At 40.4% G+C, this 22,147-nt stretch overlaps 1 protein-coding gene across 1 annotated transcript in view; it reads left to right on the forward strand.

The window, feature by feature from the left end:
- Positions 1 to 5,953: 5,953 nt before the first annotated feature.
- The window catches only part of tub (TUB bipartite transcription factor), a 95,186-nt gene continuing 78,992 nt past the window's right edge, over positions 5,954 to 22,147 (forward strand). Inside the window, exons 1-2 of the mRNA XM_067993589.1 lie at positions 5,954 to 6,058; positions 10,439 to 10,601. Of these exons, the coding sequence (XP_067849690.1) occupies positions 5,954 to 6,058; positions 10,439 to 10,601 (268 nt within the window). The remainder of the gene's footprint in view (positions 6,059 to 10,438; positions 10,602 to 22,147) is intronic.

Below are 22,147 nucleotides of genomic sequence, written 5' to 3' on the forward strand. Positions count from 1 at the left end.
TTGACAGATTTTTGTTAGGCAAAGAGTATTAAGGGTTGCTGAGCCAAGGAGTTAAGATATAGATCAGCCATGATCTAATTGAATGGCAAAACAGGCTTGTGGGGGTGAATGGCCTACTCTTGTCCCTATGTTCCTGGAAAATGCTGGAAACACTCAGCAGGTCAGGCAATATGAATGGCGAGAGGGCGGTAGGGTTAACATTTCAGCAGTATTTTAAAAATTGGATTGTCTGCTCCACACTGTTCGGGTGGCAACCATAATTCCATGTTGTGCAGAACAATTATGTTTATAGACTTGTGGCCTTAAGTTTGCTATTAACATCAGTGATGTCAGATTTCCTCTGTGTAAAATTGTAAACAAATTTATAAAAAACAAATACCCAACAGAGGAAATCTTATTCTATTTTAGCACTGAGCATCATTACAGAGTACAAAGCTCCTAATGATCTGATAACTCCTTTCATATTTCAAGTCATTTGCTGTGAAATCAAGAGAGTAAATAAAAATAATTATGTAATTTATGGATATAATTTGAAAGTAATTTCTTGTTTACAATTAAAACTGCAATTGGTAAACAGCATAATGATGAGCGTGTTCCAAATCGCCTTCAGCAGTGTGCAAAAAGTAAATCTTCAGAATAATTTACTACCTAGCTGGAATATTTCAAAGAATGAGGAAGAGTCGATACATCCGAACCCATTGTGGCAGAAAAATTGTAAATTAATTTGTTATCCATACCTCAGTAATTCTGACATGCCTGCAATGCAATGTGTAGCAACATACTGTAGTGTATGAATGTGAGGCATTAGATTAGCATTCCAGTGGAGATACAGTAACACATTTGTCAATAACAAATTGCAGTCAGGTCTCATTAATACATAGATATATATTTATCTCTAATTTTTATCACAAATAATTTGTCATTCAACAGCTTTCCGTGCTACTCGGAGCAGTATATGACCTTTGACATGAGGATCTATGTTTATTAATAATTAACAAGTCCGTAGCAGAGATTGAGTATGGCAGCGATTGTTTTGGCATGAGGTGAACTGAACGCTTGAGCAATCATTGATGAGGTTAATCCTCCTCAAATCTCTCACTTTCTCTCTCTCTCTCTCTCTCTCTATATATATATATATATATATACACACACATATAGAGGTGACACTAAAATAGGAGGTATAGCAAATAATTCTGAGCACCAAAGGAAACCACAGGGGATATTGATAAAATGGTGAATAAGGGAAAGCTGGTTGTTGTGGTTCAGGTTCACAAGACATTAAAAGCAGCATCTCAAATGGATAAGGTCATTAGAAAAGCTAATGGGGAACAGAAGTAACAGTCTCTGGCACTAAAGTAAGTGGATTGGTGGGGGTGGGGTGGGGTACCAGTTAGTGGGGGGGGGGACCCAGTTAGGGGGCAAGTCCTGGAGCAAGGGGATGCCCAAGGTTTCCTTGTAGAGCTTGGAGAACTCCTGCTCCTCATGGCCCACAAGGAAACTTACAAAAAAATAAAGGAACTTACCTTGCTGGGCCACTTCTAGCCCTCAATACAGCTCCCGGCAGGTTTGGCCTGGCGGGGAAACCACCACTGCTCCCCAACTCAGGACTTGGGTTAAAGTAGCAGATATCGGAGCTCAATCTGCAGACTTAAAGAGGACCCCTTCAAGGGGCGGGTATCCTTGCAGCCTGCAATTTTAAATTTCAGTCGGTCAGAACAGGGTGGATAAGGAGTGGGTAAGCCCATTTTAACTGCCTCCCCGTCTGGCGGAAACCGAGTTAAAACCGAGACCATTAATTCACGAGAAGAATGGACGATGCTTCATATTTAATTCACCATGTACAGCGATACATAAATGTACAAGTTGACATTGCCTATGAAATCACGGTTGCTAGAGCTCTTTGTACATCATTACAGTCAATAAAAATATGTTTCTAAGGTGTTGATGGAGCAGAAATAATGAAACTGCCTTAAATTAGATTGATTTGACCTCCATCAAAATGATTAGTTTTCCTAGTTTTATGAAAATCCAAAAGAGCAGTTTTCTTATCTATCACAAAGTGAGAGACACTTGCAGATGATTGGGAGTATACTGTGGCTTTGATAATGTTTGTGTGTGTGTTCGACTGAAGCAGTTCATCTCTGGAGGTGAACATTAAGAAACCATGCAATGGAAGAAAGACATGAGACTCTAAGGCTCAAACAGAAGCCCTTTGCTCACTCTGTATGGACTGATATGGGAATGTTGTTTTCCATTTTGCTTACTGGTAGCAAAGCAAGGCAATGTAATTTCTTTAAACTCTCAGCAAGTGGGGGGGAAAGCAAAAAAAACAAAAGCAGCCATATCTTCCCTGTGTGGTGCAATGGTGTGTCTGTCACATGTCTGTGGCTGACTGCTCATTTTTTTGTCTGTGGGGAAGGCCTGATTTCAGCTTGGACTTCCATGCACGCTGTAGTCTGAGAAAGTTCCCTTGCATGATTAAGAGACCAGTGGTGCATCCCCAGACAGAATTCTAACATGTGATACTGTTACTTTATTACTCTTAATGTAGCAGTAAATCAGAGATTGAGCCAACCAGGGTAAGTCTTGTACAACTCTTACTAGCCCATCACGGAGAGGTTTTGGGAGGGGGATGTTGAGTAGACCACCAGTTTCTATCTGTAGCTGGGGCTTGGTGTGTGCATTTGGGAGGGGAAATGAATATATCTAAAAATGGGGTAGTTGTCCCTAAATAAATATACCTGTCTTGTATTATATGCTCTGCGAACAACAGACTGTATATAACTGACTTGTATTACGCTATTGGTTGTTGTTTGTTTGCTGATTGCGCATGGGTGAAATTTAAACATGTTAAAGATTTTTGTAATTTGTAATAAAAGTAATTGCGTATGAAAAGAGATATACAACAGAGCCCACTCGTGAGCAGTCCCGAAATCGTAACACTCTTGAGGATGAGGTAGATCATCACAGCTATGTAGTTCACCCGTGCCACATCTGACCTTCGCACTTGGCACTGTCACTGGGTACAAAGTGGAAAATTGTTCAATTCTCCAGCACCAGTAGCAAATGATGTTCTACAAATGAAAAGAAACTAATAAACTAAACCCAATTTATTATTAACTAGTTTGTTTTTGTTTTTTGGAGGAATATATTTCTCCTGAACTTTATTGATCACCGTTTTAAATATTTCCCACTGCTGTTCTATCTCTTTGTTTGTCACTTTTCTTTTCCAGTTTACCTTCCCCAGTTCCATTCTCATCCCCTCAAAATTAACTTTTTTCCAATCTGTTACTTTGGTCTTTGTCTTACTTATGTCTTTCTCAATCATAATTTTAAACCTTATTATGTTGTGATCACTATTGCCTGGATGTTCCCCTATGCTGACTTCTCTTATCTGTTCTGGTTCATTTCCCATTACTAGATCCAGCAGTGCTTCCTCTCTTGTTGGGTTTCTCACATACTGGGTAAGAAAGGAGTCATGTGCACACTGTAAAAACTCAGTTTCCCTTTTCCTCTTTCCCTATCTCTTCTTGCCAGTTTATTTGGGGGGGTAATTGAAATCTCCCATGATTATTATTTTATGTTTTTTACTCAATTCACATATTTCTCCCTCCACTTCCCTTCCACTATTAGATGGCCTGTAGAATATACCTATTAATGTGACCAATCCCTTCTTATCCTTTGTCTCAATCCACATGGATTCAGTTTCCATCTTAATGTTACTTATGTCCCTTTTTTCTATTGCCATTATGTTGTCCCTAATTAGTACAGCTACCCCCCCCCCCCACCTTCTTTCCCTATCCTTTTTTAAATACGTTATATCCTGCAATATTTAACTGTTAGTCCTGTTCTTTATGTAGCCTTGTTTCAGATTTTCCTACATTATCTGGTTCCTCATTATGAATTATCGCCTCCAGTTCCCCCATTTTGCTTTGGATGCTGTGCACATTGCTTTACAGGCAATTTAATTTGTTTTTAATAATTGTTCCCCTCACTTTATTTTTAGCAGTCATTTTTTACTCACGTTCTATAAATGTATTTGTTCCCTGACCATTTATGTTACCCTTATTCCTTACCTTGGTCTGAACTTTACTCTCATCTCCTATTTCTGTTTTCTTCAGACTCATGTTATTTTCACCAGATCCCTCCCACCATCTTACTAGTTTAAAGTCCTCTCCACAGCTGTATTTATCCTTTTCGCTTGGACACTGGTTGCATTCCAGTTCAGGTAGAGCCTGTCCCAGCAGTGCTGCTCCTTCCGATCCCAGTACTGGTGCCAGCGTCCCATGAAATACAATTTTATGTGTGATGGTGGATTTCTCAGACCACATCCCAACATAGCAAAATCTTATATTGAAGCTTTTTTTCTCTCATGAGGCTAACTTTTCTTTAAAACAAGGTCTTTTTTTCCTTTGTGAGGATAAAGGTCTAATCACCATAAATTCATGATGTGGAGATGCCGGTGATGGACTGGGGTTGACAATTGTAAACAATTTTACAACACCAAGTTATAGTCCAGCAATTTTATTTTAAATTCACAAGCTTTCGGAGGCTTCCCCCTTCGTCAGGTGAACGATGTGAACATCATTCACCTGACGAAGGGGGAAGCCTCCGAAAGCTTGTGAATTTAAAATAAAATTGCTGGACTATAACTTGGTGTTGTAAAATTGTTTACAACCATAAATTCAGACATTGCAGACAACAGAATGGTATTAAAGATACTCTGAGGAGAAGGCATTTGCTCATTCTGTGCTTTCTGGTTGCAAAAACCATCTATGGGGATCAAAGCATTACCACAGTTCACAGTTTTCCTGTATAGATGCTAAAGGCAGTGCTTTAGTGTACAAGATGTCTCATTAACCACAGGGGAGCACACCAGGGCCTACAGAAATCAATAGATGTTTCTGTGTCACCCTTCAATTTACCACGGCATACCATTTTCTCCACAGGTAGATGATTGTCTTAACAGGATACTGAGATGTGTGCCTGCAGTCTTTTTTCTTTAGGTTTTATTCAGAGGTAACAAGCAAATAAACAAGATTTGACAGGTTCAAACTTTTATATCAGAATCAAACCAAAATTGGCTGTCATTGAAAATAATTGCTATTCTTTGCAGTAAAATGACTAAGACAAATATATTGTAAGAAAAAAGTTTTGATACTGTTGTTTTGCTCAAGAACAGTGGAGGGCTGTTTTCTTAACAGGATTGTCTTTACTTTGAAGCTTTCTAGGCAGAACTTTCCCAAGTCTGGATACTTTGCTTGCAGTTTTCTGTTCATTGACATTAACAGATGGAAAACTGCAGCAAATGTACTCACGATTTTACGATGAGTCGTCTGCTGCATGTGAGCTGCCACCTTGGGGGCCTTGGAAAGTTCTGCCCTTTGACTTAACTTTCTGCCCTTTGACTTAACTTTTTTCCCTTTAAAGCCTTTGTGCAGGCAGGGGTTCTGAATATCTAAGTGATCAGATAGCCAGGGGCTCTGAGGGTTTTACTCTTTCCCGGTGTGATATAACATTTTGGTTCCTGACAACCGACCTTCCAGCTGCCTTTCCAAGAACTTATCTGAGAGAGGCCAATTGGGAGAAAAAGCACTTTCCATTGACACAGTCAAGTTACCTATGTGTTTATTGATGACATGAAGAAATCCAAAAGCTCAAGAAAATGCAGCAAGTTTGCACTATCTAATAATACAGTAAATAGAAATTTTGCTGAGGTAAAAATAAATTAATTTGTAAAATAAGGTGTGAAATTTCCAGAAAATCACCTAATTGCATATATACTCGAAAAGCATAAAATGACAGGGCTATAGGGAAAGAGCAGGCGCGTGAAACTAATTGGATCGCTCTTTCAAAGAGCCGGCACAGGCACGATGGGCTGAATGGGCTCCATCTGTGCTGTATGATTCTATGATTTTATTGAGATTTCAGGACTCGGCCTGCACAATGTATCATGTCAAATTCTAGCAGACAAATATTGATTACTTATACTATTTCCCCTCACAGTGTTCTGGATGATGAGGGCAGCAACCTGCGACAACAAAAGCTAGACAGACAGGTAAGAGATTTAAGTGTCGCACATATTGTAGCTGCTAGCATTTGTTTTCCATTGGGAGAAATTCTTCTCACTCTATCAAGACTTTGCTACACCATGTTATTTGAATCAGTCAACAGCCAATTATTAGCTAATTAATCATTTTCTATCAGAAGAATGTAAATTATTTGGGCGATGTCATGCTTTTAAAAATTGCTTGCAAAACAAAATAGGCAGCAGTGTTGTAAAAGTGCAGAAAGCAAAATATTGCAGATGCTGGAAATCTGAAACAAAAGCCGAAAAAAGTACTGGAAACGCTCAGCAGGTTAGGCAGCATTTGTAGAGAGAACAGACAGGTTAACATTTCAGGTATGGACCCTGCAATAGAACTGAAACGTTAACTTGCCTGTTCTCTCCACAGATGCTGCCTGACCCGCTGAATGTTTCAAACATTTTCTGAACTGCTTATGGCTGTAAAAAAAACAACTGCAAAAAATTACTGTTTGCAATATTAGCGTATAAGTGCTTACCGCATTTAGGATATTCCATTGTCTGCTATTTTAACAGAGGCATTAACCTGTTAAAGTATCTTTATGATATTTTGTTAATGGGTTAATTGTAACAACTCATGAAAATAAACCTTTCTATTTAGAATTTGGTGTAAACTAACTCTGAGCTTTGTGTATGTCAGGAGATTTACCAAGACAATGGCTATTTTGATAAGATGAAGCCTTTTTTATCTTTCAACTCTTTTCTGCTACTTTTTGCTGCCAATTTCCACCCCTTCCTTCCACTTCTGAAGGCATTGGCTACAGCTGGGGTATTGTCCACTGTTCACTAGGCATCCGCTAATATTGTCATGTGTGAGACTTGACAGTGAATATCGGCAGGGTCCTCGCTGCCAAGCCCAATCTTGTCCTCATCCGACATCTGCACGCATTCAGTTCCAGCTGTGCCTGCCGGATAATGCTCAGGAGCGGGAGCCCAATCTGATTTTTCTCACCCGAACCTGTGTGCTGAAGCCAATTCTAGCTGAGATCAGCTAAGTCAGCACACACTGGAGATTGGGATCTTTTTGGTCTGAATTGCTCAAGCTTCTCCTACATAAGTTCTCTGACCCACTAGATGAGCAGCATTGTATCCCACACCACTAATCTGTTAGTAAAAAGCAATTTTCTCTTTTTAAAGTAAACATTTTTTTAAAACTTTCTATATTTACAACTATTGAGCTAAATTCTTTCGGACAGTTCAAGTTGAGAATGGGTCAGTTGCACCAGCTACGAAAGAATATACAGATACAATCAATACTGTAAAATAGATGTTCCAAGTTTGTGTAGTGGGGATTTGCAACATTGTGATAACTGGCATAGTTGCTGTTGTAATACAACAATGTGTTTCTGAACTTTTACAGCCTACGAGTGTTTTTCCTGAGTAAAATTTAAGGAAAAGATTTGCAGCTTTTTTCCCCCAAACTTTTTACTGTTCCTTTTTTTCTCTCTCACCAATTCCCTCTCACTCCCTGAAAACATTGACTTCTTGCTAGGCTGCAGGTGCTGTATACCATCCACTACCTCTCCAGATAATCATTATACATGTGTGAGCCTTGACAACAATTGTTATCAGGTAGCGAAGAATCACAGTCCAGCCTAATCCTGTCCTGACAGGGTGCCAGCCTCTTTGATGAATTTTGAATGATTTTTGTCTTATCTTTGATAAAAATGCATTAAAAATGTTTTTACAGACTGGTTAGGAAGCTATTTTATTACAGTTTGTTTAGATATATACAAACTGATTTTAAAAAAAATAATGTAAAAATTTGAGATGTATAGGAGTCAACATTAATTTTTTAAACCTTACAGTTTTTGGACAAATGCTAAGCAAATTTTACACATCTGAAAACCTGTCTTACCTCCCTAGATAAACAGTGAGAAGAGCCCATTGCATACTTTGAAATTTTTCCAGTTAACTAAATCCCCAAATTCATATTTAGCCCATGATTACAATGCCATTTGGGGATTACTTTGTACAGAGTATCTATTGACACCACCGTGTCAGCCATTGAGTTGGAGGCAGGGTAGGACTTACAGCAGGACTCACAGCAAACAGTGTATTTTACAGCAAACAAAGTCTATTTATCAGCAAATAGAGTCTGTTTAAACAGCGCATTACTGCAAACAGTCTACAGAGTCTATTTAAAACGAGTCTCTATGAACTACAGCAAACAGAACTCATGACCGAAACTGCAGCAACGTCTCTAGATTAAAGCAGGGTGATTTCTCCAGCAAAATCCAATGAGTGGAGGATAGTTATATTCAAATTATGTACGTAAAATCAATCCCAGTCACTTACAGCAGTGCGATCTCCAGGCGTGATTGATGAGAGAATTACCCAATCATCTCCATTCTGGCTGAGAATAGTGGTGTCACTATATGTAGCCTACTTTGTATGAATCTCTAAGTGGTACAGTAACAGAAAGCAGTTCTTGAATCCTAGGATTTTACTCACTGGGAAAAGAGACAATGGTATTGACTCCTTTTGTTTCATCCTCCCAACCATTCCATGCTCCTGATCCTGCCTTCTCTGTGGTTCTGCTTCTTCCTTCCCACTCATGCCTTTGTTGCTCCTTATGCTTATTCCTCTTATTCCTCTGTTGCCCTCCCACTTTCATCTGATGCTTTTTCCTCATCTATCCACGTCCCAGTTCCCAGTTCCCAGTTGCTGTAACTCTGGGTCCCCCTATTGTTTCCTGAGCTGACCCTGAGCCCCCTTCCTGATGAATATATCTGGTGATACCCTGGCCTCTGTGGCTCCCGTGTACTCCTTCCCAGTAAATGAAATTACCAGTAACGAAAATAGAGATTCAGTATAGTTGCTAAAAAATTGTACTGATCTTTGTCTCAATGTCCATTATTTATGGAAATTTGTCTGTTCAACTCAGGCTTGTGCTGTCTTACAGCTGAAAAAGATTTCAACGTAAGTGAAAATTATTTTTTCGCAACCTCAATCCAGTTCTTGGTTCCATGCTCAGAACTTCCCTCACAATCCATAACCAGCACAAAAGGCAGTGTAAATGTGCACTCTTCTCTTCCTTGTGTACAAATGAGGTGTATAGTCTTCACATTCACTATGGTAGAGTCTGACTACCACATCAGCAATAAGAAGGGTTGACTATTTGGATAAATTCTGGATTCACATTTGGAAGGGTCCCAACTCTTCCGGACGTGAATGTGAAGGACACATGTTAGTGAAATGGAAAATATCCATTTATGGGAAAAGGATGATGATGATGAAGATGATTATGATGATAAGGAGAAAGGAAGTCCTAATCTTCTGAGAAAGATGATGATGACCACCTGCTCCTTGTACCTCTGGTGCTCTTGCCTTCTCTCTATTATACCACCTTATCTGACCCACACATCAGCACAGACTTCCCCCTAAAGGGCATTTATATAGTGACTTCCATAACCTCAGAATGTACCAAAGTGATTTACGGCCAGTGATATAATTTTTGAAGTGTAGTCACTGTTGTAATCTAAGTAACACAGTAGCCAATTTGTGCACAGCAAGGTCTCACAAACAGCAATGTTTTAGAGATGTTAGTTGAGGGATAAATATTGACCAGGACACCAGAAGAACTACTCTGCTCTTCTTCGAATAGTGCCATGGGATCTTTTATAGCCACCTGAGAGGGCACACAGGGCCTCAGTTTAATATCTCATCTAAAAGATGGCACCTGGGACAGTGCAACACTCCCTCAATAGTACACTGAAGTATCAGCCTAGATTATGCGGTTAAGTCTCTGGAATGGGGCTTGGAACCACAACTTTCTGACTCAAAGGCAAGAGTGCAACCACTGGATACTAATGGAGCATGTGGCAGCTTCATTCCAGTCTGCAACTGTTCCATGCCCCCCACTACCAACCATTTCCTTAAACCCCTCTCTCCTGCTACCCTTAAGCTTCCCCTATAACTTGAGCCATGTTCCACTGAATATGAAAGTAATTTCACACATCCCACACTCGCAGAAAGGAGTTATACTGTAACAGAGCGCAGATTGGAGAATCAGTACTACAGTATAATAGCTGTACCTCCGGTCTGCACTCCCTTCATGTGTAGTCCCTGTGGGGAGCTTGGGGTTGGTGAATTTATTGTATACATTCAATACACATTCAGCTATATTCTAAAAATTTTCTTACTAATCTAAAAAAGAACTTTTATTTTTAAATATCTTTACAGATTTATTCCAATGAAAGCCTCAAATCCTAAATGCAGAGAAACCATTGCTTTCTGAGCTGGTAGTTACTTTGTAAATTGAGCATGGTCTGAAGTTCATTCAAACCTCTGAGAAATTGAAACTATTTAACGTGAGTTTACTCAGTGAATGACTGACATTTCTTCCCCCAGCGTGCTTTACTGGAACAGAAGCAAAAGAAAAAACGCCAGGAGCCCCTTATGGTCCAGTCAAATGTCGACAGCCGATCACGGACTCGACGAATGAAGCAGTCAGAGGAGCAGGCCCCTCTGGTTGAATCTTATCTCAACAGTAACAGCAGTATCATCTATCATGGTAAGTCAATGCCGTTTCTATGTAGTTTATGTTTCTTAATTCAAGGTTGCTTAATTCAAATTATCTGATAATTCAAATCCTTTAGCACTACATCCCACTTTGCTGTGTTATTTACATTGCCTAATTCAAATTATTGGACTATTGATTTTTTCTTTAGAATAAAAATGACTTTGAACCATCACGAGTAGACGGTAATGCTCATTGCAGGGTAGCACTCGATCAATGATTCATGCGTCTGCTGAGTGGGGGAGGTTGAGGCAGAGAGAATAGTATGGCATTTCAGTATTATGCAGAATTTACACAATGTATTCTCATATCAAGAACATTCACTTAACAGAAATTCATACTGAGAATAGTGTGTACAGTCTAACTCAATTATAACAAACTTAATTGTAACTTTTCCTTGAGCCGGGTAAGGGAGCTCAAATGTCACTGATGTGAACTCCTTCATAATCAGAACTTATTGAGGTTCAACTGTGCAGAAGCATTTCTGAAATATTAAATATTAAGAACTGTTTCCTAACCTAAACAGATGGGCCTAAAAATTGGATCGTGCTGCACTCATTTTACAGGCATAGAACAGGCGCCTAAGGGTCCAATATGGCAGCCAGTGTAATGAAGCTGCATATTGCTTATGCTATTTTGTTTTTATTGTGGGAAAACCTTGTACTTTTTGTGGGAAAGAATGCTGATGTTCACAATGTCACATTTTTCACTTTTTCTTCTCATATCATCATCATCGACTGAGCTGCAGAGTAAAACCATTTTATATGTAAACTGGAGGGAAGATTAGCTATTGGTAGTGAAATCACACAAATAAGTATAAAGAACATGTTTACAGTTTTGATACAAATAATAAGCAGAGGAACTCTTCCCCCTTCCCCAGTGTGTCAGGTATGTTAAACAATGGTGTTCCAGTTGCACCAAATCTCCCGTGTATAGTTAGCGAACATTCACTATCTATAGGGTTTGCTGGTGATTAGCTGCAGGTTATTACACAGTAACTTACAGTAATAACATGGCAATCATTAATCCTTCAGTTTGAATGCCATTTCACATCAATGACAAGGAGAACACTAATACATCCAGTCAGCAAAAGAAAACTGACCCAAAGCTCAATAACTCTTTCCTCCCACTGTAAAAGAAATGTATTTATAATAATAAAAATAATATCATGGGGTAACTTCACAGTAAGGTTTTGGTGACTGTTATAAACTTGTTTTTGCCTTGGGAACGGACGTCATTCAAACTTATTGATTAAATTATTGTCTTGTAACCAGTCTTGGTTATCCATTATTCTCTATTTATATTGACTGTGACAACCTTTCACTGACCTGTTCCATTCTTTTTCAACAAAAAGCCCATTTCAGCTTTCACAATACTACAATCTAAACAATGTATAGTTGAAGATTATAACTTCAGTTTAACACAGATGTAATCTCACTTGTCAAATATAATTTTCCAAAATTCTTTTTCCTAGCTATTCAATTGGCATAGATTGAAATATCATCAACAGCTAAATTAAAGTACATTTTGCAATTTCAATTTCAACACCTATTCAGTAACTATATTTATTTTTCCTTTTAAAAGTTATTTAATTCAAGTTGCAGCACTGTATCTGGTCAGAATTGCTTTCCAGTTGAATGGCACTACTGGTTGAAGCTGAAATTTTGACCCTAATGTAAAGCCGACAAAGAACTATCAAATTGGTCCCACTCCCCTGCTCTTTCCCCATATTCCTGCAAATTTTTACTTTTCAAGTATATATCCAATTCCCTTTGGAGAGTTACTCTTGAATCTCCTCCCATCGTACTTTCAGGTAGTGCATTCCAGATCATAACATCTCACTGGTCTCTCCTCTATTTCTTTTACCAATTATCTTAAATCTGTGTCCTTTGGCTACTGAGTCACCTGCCAGTGGAAACAATTTCTCCTTATTTACTCTATCAAAACCCTTCATAATTTTGAACACCTATATTAAATCATCCCTTAACCTTCTCTGCTCTAAGGAGAACAATCCCAGCTTCTCTAGTCTCTGCACATAACTGAAGTCCCTGATCCCTGGTACCATTCTAGTAAATCTTCTCTAAACCCTCTCCAAGGCCTTGACATCCTTCCTAAAGTGTGGTGCCCAGAATTGTGCACAATACTTCAGCTGATTAGTGATTTATGAAGGTTCAGCACAATGTCCTTGCTTTTGTACTCTATGCCTCTATTTATAAAGCTAAGGATCCCATATGCTTTTTTAATAGCTTTATCAACTTGTCCTGCCACCTTCAAAGATTTGTGTATGTGAACCACCAGGTCTCTCTGTTCCTGCACCCCTTTAAATTGTACCATTAAGTTTATATTGGCTGTCCTCATTCTTCCTCCCAAAATGCATCACTTCACACTTCTCTGCATTAAATTTCATCTGCCATGTGTCTGCCCATTTCACTAGTCGTCCTGAAGTCTGCTACTATCCTCCTCACTGTTTACTACATTTCCAAGTTTTGTATCATCTGCAAACTTTTAAATTCTTCCCTCCATACTCAAGTCCAGGTCATTAATATATATCAAAAAGAGCAGTGGTCCTAATACTGACCCCTGCAGGACACCACTGTATACTTCCCTCCATGTATTCCCTCATATATTAGTTATTTTTTAAAAATCACCAATTAAGCCAAATCAACATTCACTTCACTTTCACTTCCAGATGTTGGATAATTCAATGTTTTACAAACACACAATAGAAAATCAGTCCAATACTTAGAAATGAAGGAAAACATTTTTTTCGGTAGTCTCAATCCAGTTTCTATAGGGCATGGGCCTACAGCACAAAACCTTTGGCATTAAGTTGGCCATCTAACTCAGAAGGACCACAGGAAGGTTGATGTAGGAAAATGATAATAATGTTGCTATTAGGTTGTTTTTCTGATGTTGAGGCTGAGGCACATTGTTGGGGCTGAGCAGCGGAAGATGTAGTCTGCGTCTATCCATGCTATACCTCGTCTAGGAGAGCTTAATGCAGACACAAGGGGGTAGAAATTGGATAGGCACAATGAGGCCCAATTTTGGCAACCAACATCCTGCGCCCATAGGACGCCTGAAAAATGCTCAACTCAACATTGGGTTGGGCCATTTTTCAGGCGTCCCTGGAGGCCACCTAAAATAGGCGTTAGGTTCCTTACATATGTAAATGAGGACCCTAATGCCTGTTAGAGATCCTCTCTCAGAAATTGGGCATCGATGAGCGGAGCAGCCATCGAGCCAACCCCGCTCAGGATTCTGCTGCAGCCTAACCAGTGGTCGCCAATGAAAGGTAAGTTTTTTATAAACAATTGTTGGATCAAGGCTGTGAGGAGGTCTAGTGCCCAGTAGTTCTGGCAGAACCTGAACTGAATGTCGGTGAGAACATTATTGGTGATTAGATGTTGCTTGGTGGAATTATAGACTATTCCTTCTGTCAGTTCACTGATGATTGGTAGGAGATTCAGAGAGCAGTAATTGGCCTGGTTAGATTTATCTTGAGTTTTGAAGATGGGACATACCTGGCCAATCTTTCACATTGTCAGATAGTTGCCAGAGTCATAATTATACTGGAACAGCTTGGCTAGGGGAATGGCTAGCTTTGATGCACAGGTCTTCAGCACTAGAGTCAGGATATTATCAAATAACAACACAAGCATCAGCTTATATTGCTGAGTATTAAATGTTACTTGTCTTTCATATGTCTGGTTGCTGAATTGCTGTAGATGTCTTTCAATGAGAATCGAATCCTATCCTATCCTGCTAACCCACATAACTTCATATGATCCACAAGCTTAGAAGTTCTTCTTACAGTACATTTGTCAAGGTCAGAAATAAATATTAAAAACTGATGGGGACCTGGGACTGATCACAGGGGATGTCATTCATCATAGATGTTCAATTGAAACTATCACCATTGAAAGCTACCTTCTGTTTCCTTCTTTCGAGCCTATCAACATTCAAATTTTTAACTTCACCTTGGATCCCATAAGATTTGATTTTAGTCATAAATCTCCAGTGAAGGACTTTAGTAAATGTTTTCTGCAAGTTGTGATGAGCTCAGGTAGATCTGCAAATAATCCCAATAAATTTGTTAGACATGACTTGTCTTTCAAAAACATACGTTTAGCTTTGATTTAGCCCTTTTTCTGCTGAGCTGTACAAGATTCCAGTATTCTTCTCATTATAAATGTGAAGTTGGCAACCCTATCATTTTAAGGAATGTGCATCGGACTTTTATTAATATTTGGAATCACATTAGCTGTCTGGCAGCCCTTTAGTTCAGTGGGCTTAACAAAGTTTCCACCACTATGGAGGAGAAATTGGTACCCATTACGCTCGTTTTCTGGGCGAAAAATAGGAATTGGGGTATCAATTTCCGGATGCAATCACACGCATTCGATCCCTCCCCCGAAATGCCGATTTGACAGTTTCCGAGCAACTGGTGTAGCAAATTCAGCACATGCTCTGCTCAATTTCCCCGGGTGTACAGAAGCCTAACCAGCAGCCCTTCAAGGGACTGCTGGAGGCTGCCAAAGAACAGTTAAGTTTTGATGTTTTTACTTGCTTTAAAGTGGAGAGCAGGAGTGCTCCTCCTGGCTTCACAGCAATGTTGTAAGGCGTTGCCAGCCCACGGTATCCCCCCTCCTGTTTGCTATACCCCCGCCCCCCCCCCCCCCCAACCCCACCCCGCACCAGGTCTTACCTGCGGGCCAGTTTGGTGTTGGAACCAGATCAATTTTCCAGGGCCCTAGTCAGTGAGTTGCATTGGACGCCTAGTTGGCATCCGCAGCTTGCCGGTATTATGTAGAAGAGGCCTGAGGCCCAATTTCCAGGGAGCCTCGGGCCTTCATCTTCGGATGCATATTGCAGGTGTGCCACTGATTCTGTGATGGTTTTTGGCACAAGACCTATTTCCAGTCCCTCATTATTTACTTTTACAATCATTTCTTGTAGTAGTTTTAGTTACAGTCCTTCTTGGTCATGTGCCTTATGAACCTTCAAGTACCCGGTTTCTTAATGGCTAATTCATTGCTGAGCACATTTCTCTCCAAACTTTGCATATCCTTTGCAATATGTACAGCATCATAGAATGGTTACAGCACAGAAGGAGAACATTCAGCCCATCGAGCCCATTGCAAGAGCAATCCAGTTAGTCCCATTCCCCCACTTTTTCCCCGTAGCCCTGCAAATTTTTTCCCTTCAAGTATTTATCCAATTCCTTTTTGAAAGCCACAATTGAATCTGTTTCCACCACCCTTTCAGGCAGTTCATTCCACATCATAACTACTCTACGTAAAAAAGTTTTTCTTCACATTGCCTTTGGTTCTTTTGCCAATCACCTTAAATCTGTGTCCTCTGAGGTTCTCGACCTTTCCACCAACGGGAACAGTTTCTCTTTATTTACTTTATCTAAACCCTTCATGATTTTGAACACTTCTATCAAATCTCCTCTCAACCTTCTCTGCTCTAAGGAGAACAACCCCAACTTCTCCAATGTATCCATGAATCTGAAGTCCCTCATCCCTGGAACCATTCTAGTAAATCTTTTTTGCAACCTCTCTAAGACCTTCACATCCTTCCTAAAGTGCCGTGCCCAGAATTGGACACAATACTCCAGTTGTGGACGAACCAGTTTTTTTTATAAAGGTTCAATATAACTTCCTTGCGTTTGTACTCTATGCCTCTATTTATAAAGCCCAGGATCCCGTATGCTTTTTTTAACTGCTTTCTCAACCTGTCCTGCCAACTTCAAAGATTTTTTCACATATACCTCCAGGTCTCTCTGTTCCTGCACCCCCTTTAGAATTGTACCCTTTAGTTTATATTGCCTCTCCTCGTTCTTCCTGCCAAAATGTATCACTTCGCGCTTCTCTGCATTAAATTTCAACTGCCATGTGTCTGCCCATTTCACCAGCCTGCCTATGTCCTCTTGAAGTCTATTATTATCCTCCTCACTGATCACTACACTTCCAAGTTTTGTGTCATCTGCAAATTTTGAAATTGTGCCCTGTACACCCAAGTCCAGGTTATTAACATATATATCAAAAAAAGCAGTGGTCCTAGTACCGACCCCTGGGGAACACCACTGTTACCTTCCTCCAGTCCGAAAAACAACCGTTCACCACTACTCTCTGTTTCCTGTCACTTAGCCAATTTTGTATCCATGCTGCAATTGCCTTTTATTCCATGGGCTTCAATTTTGCTGACAGGCCAATTATGTGGCACTTCATCAAACGCCTTTTGAAAGTCCATACACACAACATCAACCATATTGCCCTCATCAACCCTCCCTGTTACCTCATCAAAAAACTCAATCAAGTTAGTTAAACATGATTTGCCTTTAACAAATCCGTGCTGGCTTTCCTTTATTAATCCCCACTTGTTCAAGTGACTCTTAATTTTGTCCCGGATTATCATTTCTAAAAGCTTCCCCACCACTGAGGTTAAACTGACTGGCCTGTAGTTGCCAGGTTTATCCTTACACCCTTTTTTGAACAAGGGTGTAACATTTGTAATTCTCCAAATGGGAGAACATTTGTAATTCTCCACCCCCATATCTAAGGATGATTGGAAGATTATGGCCAGGACCTCTGCAATTTCCAGCCTTACTTCCCACAGCAACCTAGGATGCATTCTATCCGGACCGGGTGACTTATCTACTTTAAGTACAGCCAGCCTTTCTAGTACCTCCTCTTTATCAATTTTTAGCCCATCCAGTATCTCAACTACCTCCTCTTTTTACTGTGACTATGGCAGCATCTTCTTCCTTGGTAAAGGCCGATGCAAAGTATTCATTTAGTACATTCAGGAGATGGCTAAGGAGGGTAACATGGTGGGAGATGTGCCTGATGATGCAAAAGGGGTGAAGGGCAGTTTGGGTTTGCCATGCCTTCTGCCTCCATGCGTCGATTTCATTTTTGGTCCCTGATCGTCCCCACCCCTCCTCTTACCACCCGCTTACTGTTTATATGCCTATAGAAGACTTTTGGATTCTCTTTTATGTTAACCACCGGTCCATTCTCATACTCTCTCTTTGCCCCTCTTATTTCCTTTCTCACTTCTCCTCTGAACTTTCTATATTCAGCCTGGTTCTCACTTGTATTATCAACCTGACATCTGTTTTTCTGCTTCATCTTACTCTCTATCTCTTTCATCATCCAGGGAGCTCTGGCTTGGGTTGCACTACCTTTCCCCCTCTTCGAAATGTACCTAGATTGTACATGTACCATCTCTTCTTTAAAGGTTGCCCATTGTTTCATTACAATTTTGCCTGCTAATCTTTGATTCCAATTTACCTGGGCCAGATATGTTCTCAATCCACTGAAATTGGCCCTCTTCCAACTAAATATTTTTATTCTAGATTGCTCCTTGTTCTTTTCCATAACTAATCTAAACCTTATGATACTATGATCACTGTTCCCTAAATGTTCCCCCACTGACACGTGCTCCACTTGACCCACCTCATTCCCCAGAACTAGATCCAGCAATGCCTCCTTCCTCTTTGGGCCGTAAACATACTGATCAAGAAAGTTCTCCTGAACACACTTCAGAAATTCCTCCCTCTCTTTGCCCTTTACACTATTACTATCCCAGTCTATATTAGGATAGTTGAAGTCCCCCATTATCACCATTCTATAGTTGTTGCACTGCTCTGTAATTTCCCTGCAAATTTGCTCCTCTATATCCTTCCCAGTAATTGTTGCCCTTTGGAATACACCCAGTAGTGTAATGGCACCTCTATTGTCAAGGGGTCAAGGACAGAATCTATTTGGTTAGAGTTAAGAAACCTTGTATCCAGGAATATTTAGTTCCCAACCCTGCCCTTTTTTGATCCAGGTCTCCATTATCACCACTACATCATATTCCCGTTTGGCCATTTGTACCTGCAGCTCACCAACCTTACTTACCATGCTCTAAACCTGTCTTAAACCTTCTCATCTTCTCTCTTATTCTGATCCAACCTAATACTGTACTATTTCTTACTCTAGTGCTTTCTATCTCTCCTGATCCTTTGTGCATCTTGGCTCTCCTTTCCAATGCTACATCCTGGTGCCCATCCCCCCTGCCAAATTAGTTTAAACCCACCCCCACAGCACTAGTGAACCTCCCCACAAGGACATTGGTGCAAGCTCTGTTGAGGTGCAACCCATCCATCTTGAACAGATCCCTTCTGCCCCCAATGTCCTAAGAATCTGAAGCCCTCCCTCTTGCACCATGTCTCTAGCCACGCATTAACCTGTCTTATCTTCCTATTTCTGTACTCACTAGCATGTGGCACTGGGAATGATCCAGAGATTACTACCTTGGAATCAGAATATCTTTTAGTAAAATGTGCCCTTCAATATAGAGGCAGATGACGCCATATATGAAGTACCATCTCTAAACTGTGAAGATGTAACTGCTGCTCTTGAGTGCTTTGTTAGTTAATTTTATTGAGTTAATTTGATGTGCTCCCATTCCATTTGCTTGATGTCTATAATGGAACCTAGTCCTTGGGCAGCTCTGATCACTTGGCAACTCTCTGCCCAAATTTTGTAGCAGTATCTTAAGGAAATCTTTCGGTGGGAATGGCCTGATCTCGGTCACTGGCATTCTCACCGACAATTAGATTCTGCTTGCCAATTCTTTCATCCATTCATATTCAGCACCTGGAACAGCAGTTTAGTTTATTTTAGTAACACAATGAATCATGCTGCTTTAAATCCCTGCAGAATTGCCATTTACATTTTATTTTTAAGTTCATCAATATTCCATGATTGTAATTCTTCCAACAAATGTCTAATGGAAGTAATCCAGACATTCTCTGCAAGGTAAACTAAATGTAACAATGACAAAAGTACTATTTCTTGATGAATAGGGCCATAAATGACTGCTGAATGCAATGTACAGATTCAAGATTAGTCTAATAAGGATTACATGAATTTGAGAACAGCATTTTAAGGCTGCAATTTCTTCTGTACAGATACTGTCGAACCTAATTCCAACCAATAAAGTGGATGATAATCTACATCTAGGTGTGTCTCAGGAGCTTCTTAGATATTTGATTTTTTTTTGAAAAAGGCATTAAGTTGTTTCAGAGATATGGTTTGTCCAGAGAACCTTTGAATTACAGATCCATAAAAATAATTGACATACTGACTGAAATTCCTGGGCCAAGAGAGGGTGGAGAGCCTAATTTATGCCCGGAGGGGTCAAGAATTTGGGACAAAATCCTATTCCACTGGGACTCTGCCTTGTCCGCTGTGGCGGAGTGCAAATGGCATGTTCCCAGGTTTCCCCAGAAAACTCCACTCCTCATCGGCCCAATGGAACCAATGCCCGCTGATTGCAGGCGTGGGTTCCATTACTGGCCTATTTAAGGTCCCGAGCCTTTTCTAAAGTAAGCCAATCGATCTGCTTCTTAATCATTGATTATTTTCTTCCAGTTTGTTTTTTGGCCCCCGGTGGGGCAGCTGTAGGCTATCATTGCTTTCTGCCTGGTGTATTGGGGCATTTGCACTGACTGAGCAGCACCCTACAATTTCAGGGCCACTTTTTCTTTATCAAATGCAGTACATCTGAGTAAAGAAACATTGGTCATTGTACAGACCAACCACTCTTGTTATTTAAACACAAAAAATAAACTCTTTTGCTTGATTAGGCAATGACTTGCTATGCTACCTTCTCTTGATGAACAGCCTGTAAGGAAACCTATTTGTCATTGTCATAGTTAGTGCATAGACACTTTCTGTGAAGAGGTGGTTATCCCTAAAGGTTGCCTATGAGCATCTCTACATAACCTATATTCAAAGTTACCTAAAAGAGATGTTATATTGGAAACCTCTTAGTTGCTCTTCATTATCATAAATTGCTGTGGAGCAATTTATTTTGTTTATCGTATCTGAGTAAACTGATCCCTGCTGTACTTGTACATTATTTATATCCCATCTCAACTGACATTGTGACTGGAAATACTAGCTCACTAATGACAGGATTATTTTAGATCCTCCCTATTGTTATATTTTTAGTCATTATAACCCTCTTCTCTGAAATTCTCTTCCAAACCACTTTGCCTTGCTACATCCCTTGCTTCTTTCCTACAAAAGCCTCCTAAAAACCCTTCTCTTCAAATCTGCCTTCACTCTGCACCCTGAAATTCCTCCTTTTTCACTTCTTTGCCATGCAAAGCATTTTGAGATAAAAAGTGAAAAATTGCCAAGGCTGGAAATCTGAAAGAAAAGCAGAAAATGTTTTGTTTATCACTTTGGGATGTTATTTTACATCATGCATCCTATCTAAATGTAAGTGCTTATATTTTACACCATGTAAATTGTGTCATCAAGCCAGAGCTTGTAGCAAAGCAAATAGAAAGGACAGAAACATGAAAGGTAGAGTCTATACCAAATTGGTAATGAACATTTTTTTTTGGCGGGAAATTGAAGAATCAGTGCAGTCCAACGGGAGAGAACGCGGAGATACAATGTTTTCTGGGCATGCTAACGACTTTATATTTTACATATTTTAATTCTGGGCTTGGATAATAAGATCAGGGTCTTTGCAACATGAAATGTCCACTCCCACATTTGGGTGCAATTTTAAACCTACCTGCCTGGTGGAAACTGGGCAGGTAGGCAGTTAAAGGCAGAAAGCTTGGGTCTCCCTTGTCATGGGCTCCTCCTCCCGCCACACCCCCCCTCCCCCCACTTCCCGAACACGAGACTCCCATGAAATGGCCCTCAAGACTGATCCCGCCACCTACCTGATGACAATGGGTGGGCCTCCGGGCCACACGATTTTCCACCACTTCCTGAGAAACTCCCACTTGTTTTAGGTGGGAGGTCAGCCGGCGAGATTTAAATGAGGCCCATGAATGAAAATAGCCCAGGCTTCATTTCTGGAGCAACAGATGAGTTTCCAGCTCACCTCGCTTCCCGCCGGCCCAAAATACGCTTGGAGTTAAAATTGGGGCCAATGGCTTAAATTTGTTATATACTGGCAGCTGGGCATTGATGTGATCAAGTTACGAACAACATGTTCTTACAGTATCATTCTACTTTTCACATTACATACCTACATCATGGTGGATGGGAAAAGGAGGGAAGAGTATCAGATTTTTTAGGATGAATTTGAAACCGAAATCACGTCAAAACGCAAATGTTTGAGAATGAAAATGTGTATTTGAGGTGAAATTAGCTGTTTAGAAATTAATTACTGTGACCAGCCAGTAAAAACAATGGCCAGGATTTGCACCCGGAGCCAGGAAGGGGGCGGGGGGGGGGGGGGGGGGTGGGTGGAATAACGGACGAGAAACCCGTAAGTACTTTTATTTTTGTTGGTTTCCCATCCGACAGGCTGGCCTAATTGACAGGCTGGTCTCATTCGGACTAGAGCAGAGCAAGGAAGAGGACTTGAAAAGTAAGTAAGGGGGCGGGTGGGCATGGGGGTCATGGAGGGGGTCAGTCATCGGAGGTCAGTCACTGGGGGAGTCAGTCATTGGGGAGGGTGGGGGGTTATGGGGGGGTGATCAGGGGCCCGATATTACCATGGCGGTGTGT

This window comes from Heptranchias perlo, chromosome 12 (assembly GCF_035084215.1).
Source record: "Heptranchias perlo isolate sHepPer1 chromosome 12, sHepPer1.hap1, whole genome shotgun sequence".
NCBI lineage: Eukaryota > Metazoa > Chordata > Chondrichthyes > Hexanchiformes > Hexanchidae > Heptranchias > Heptranchias perlo.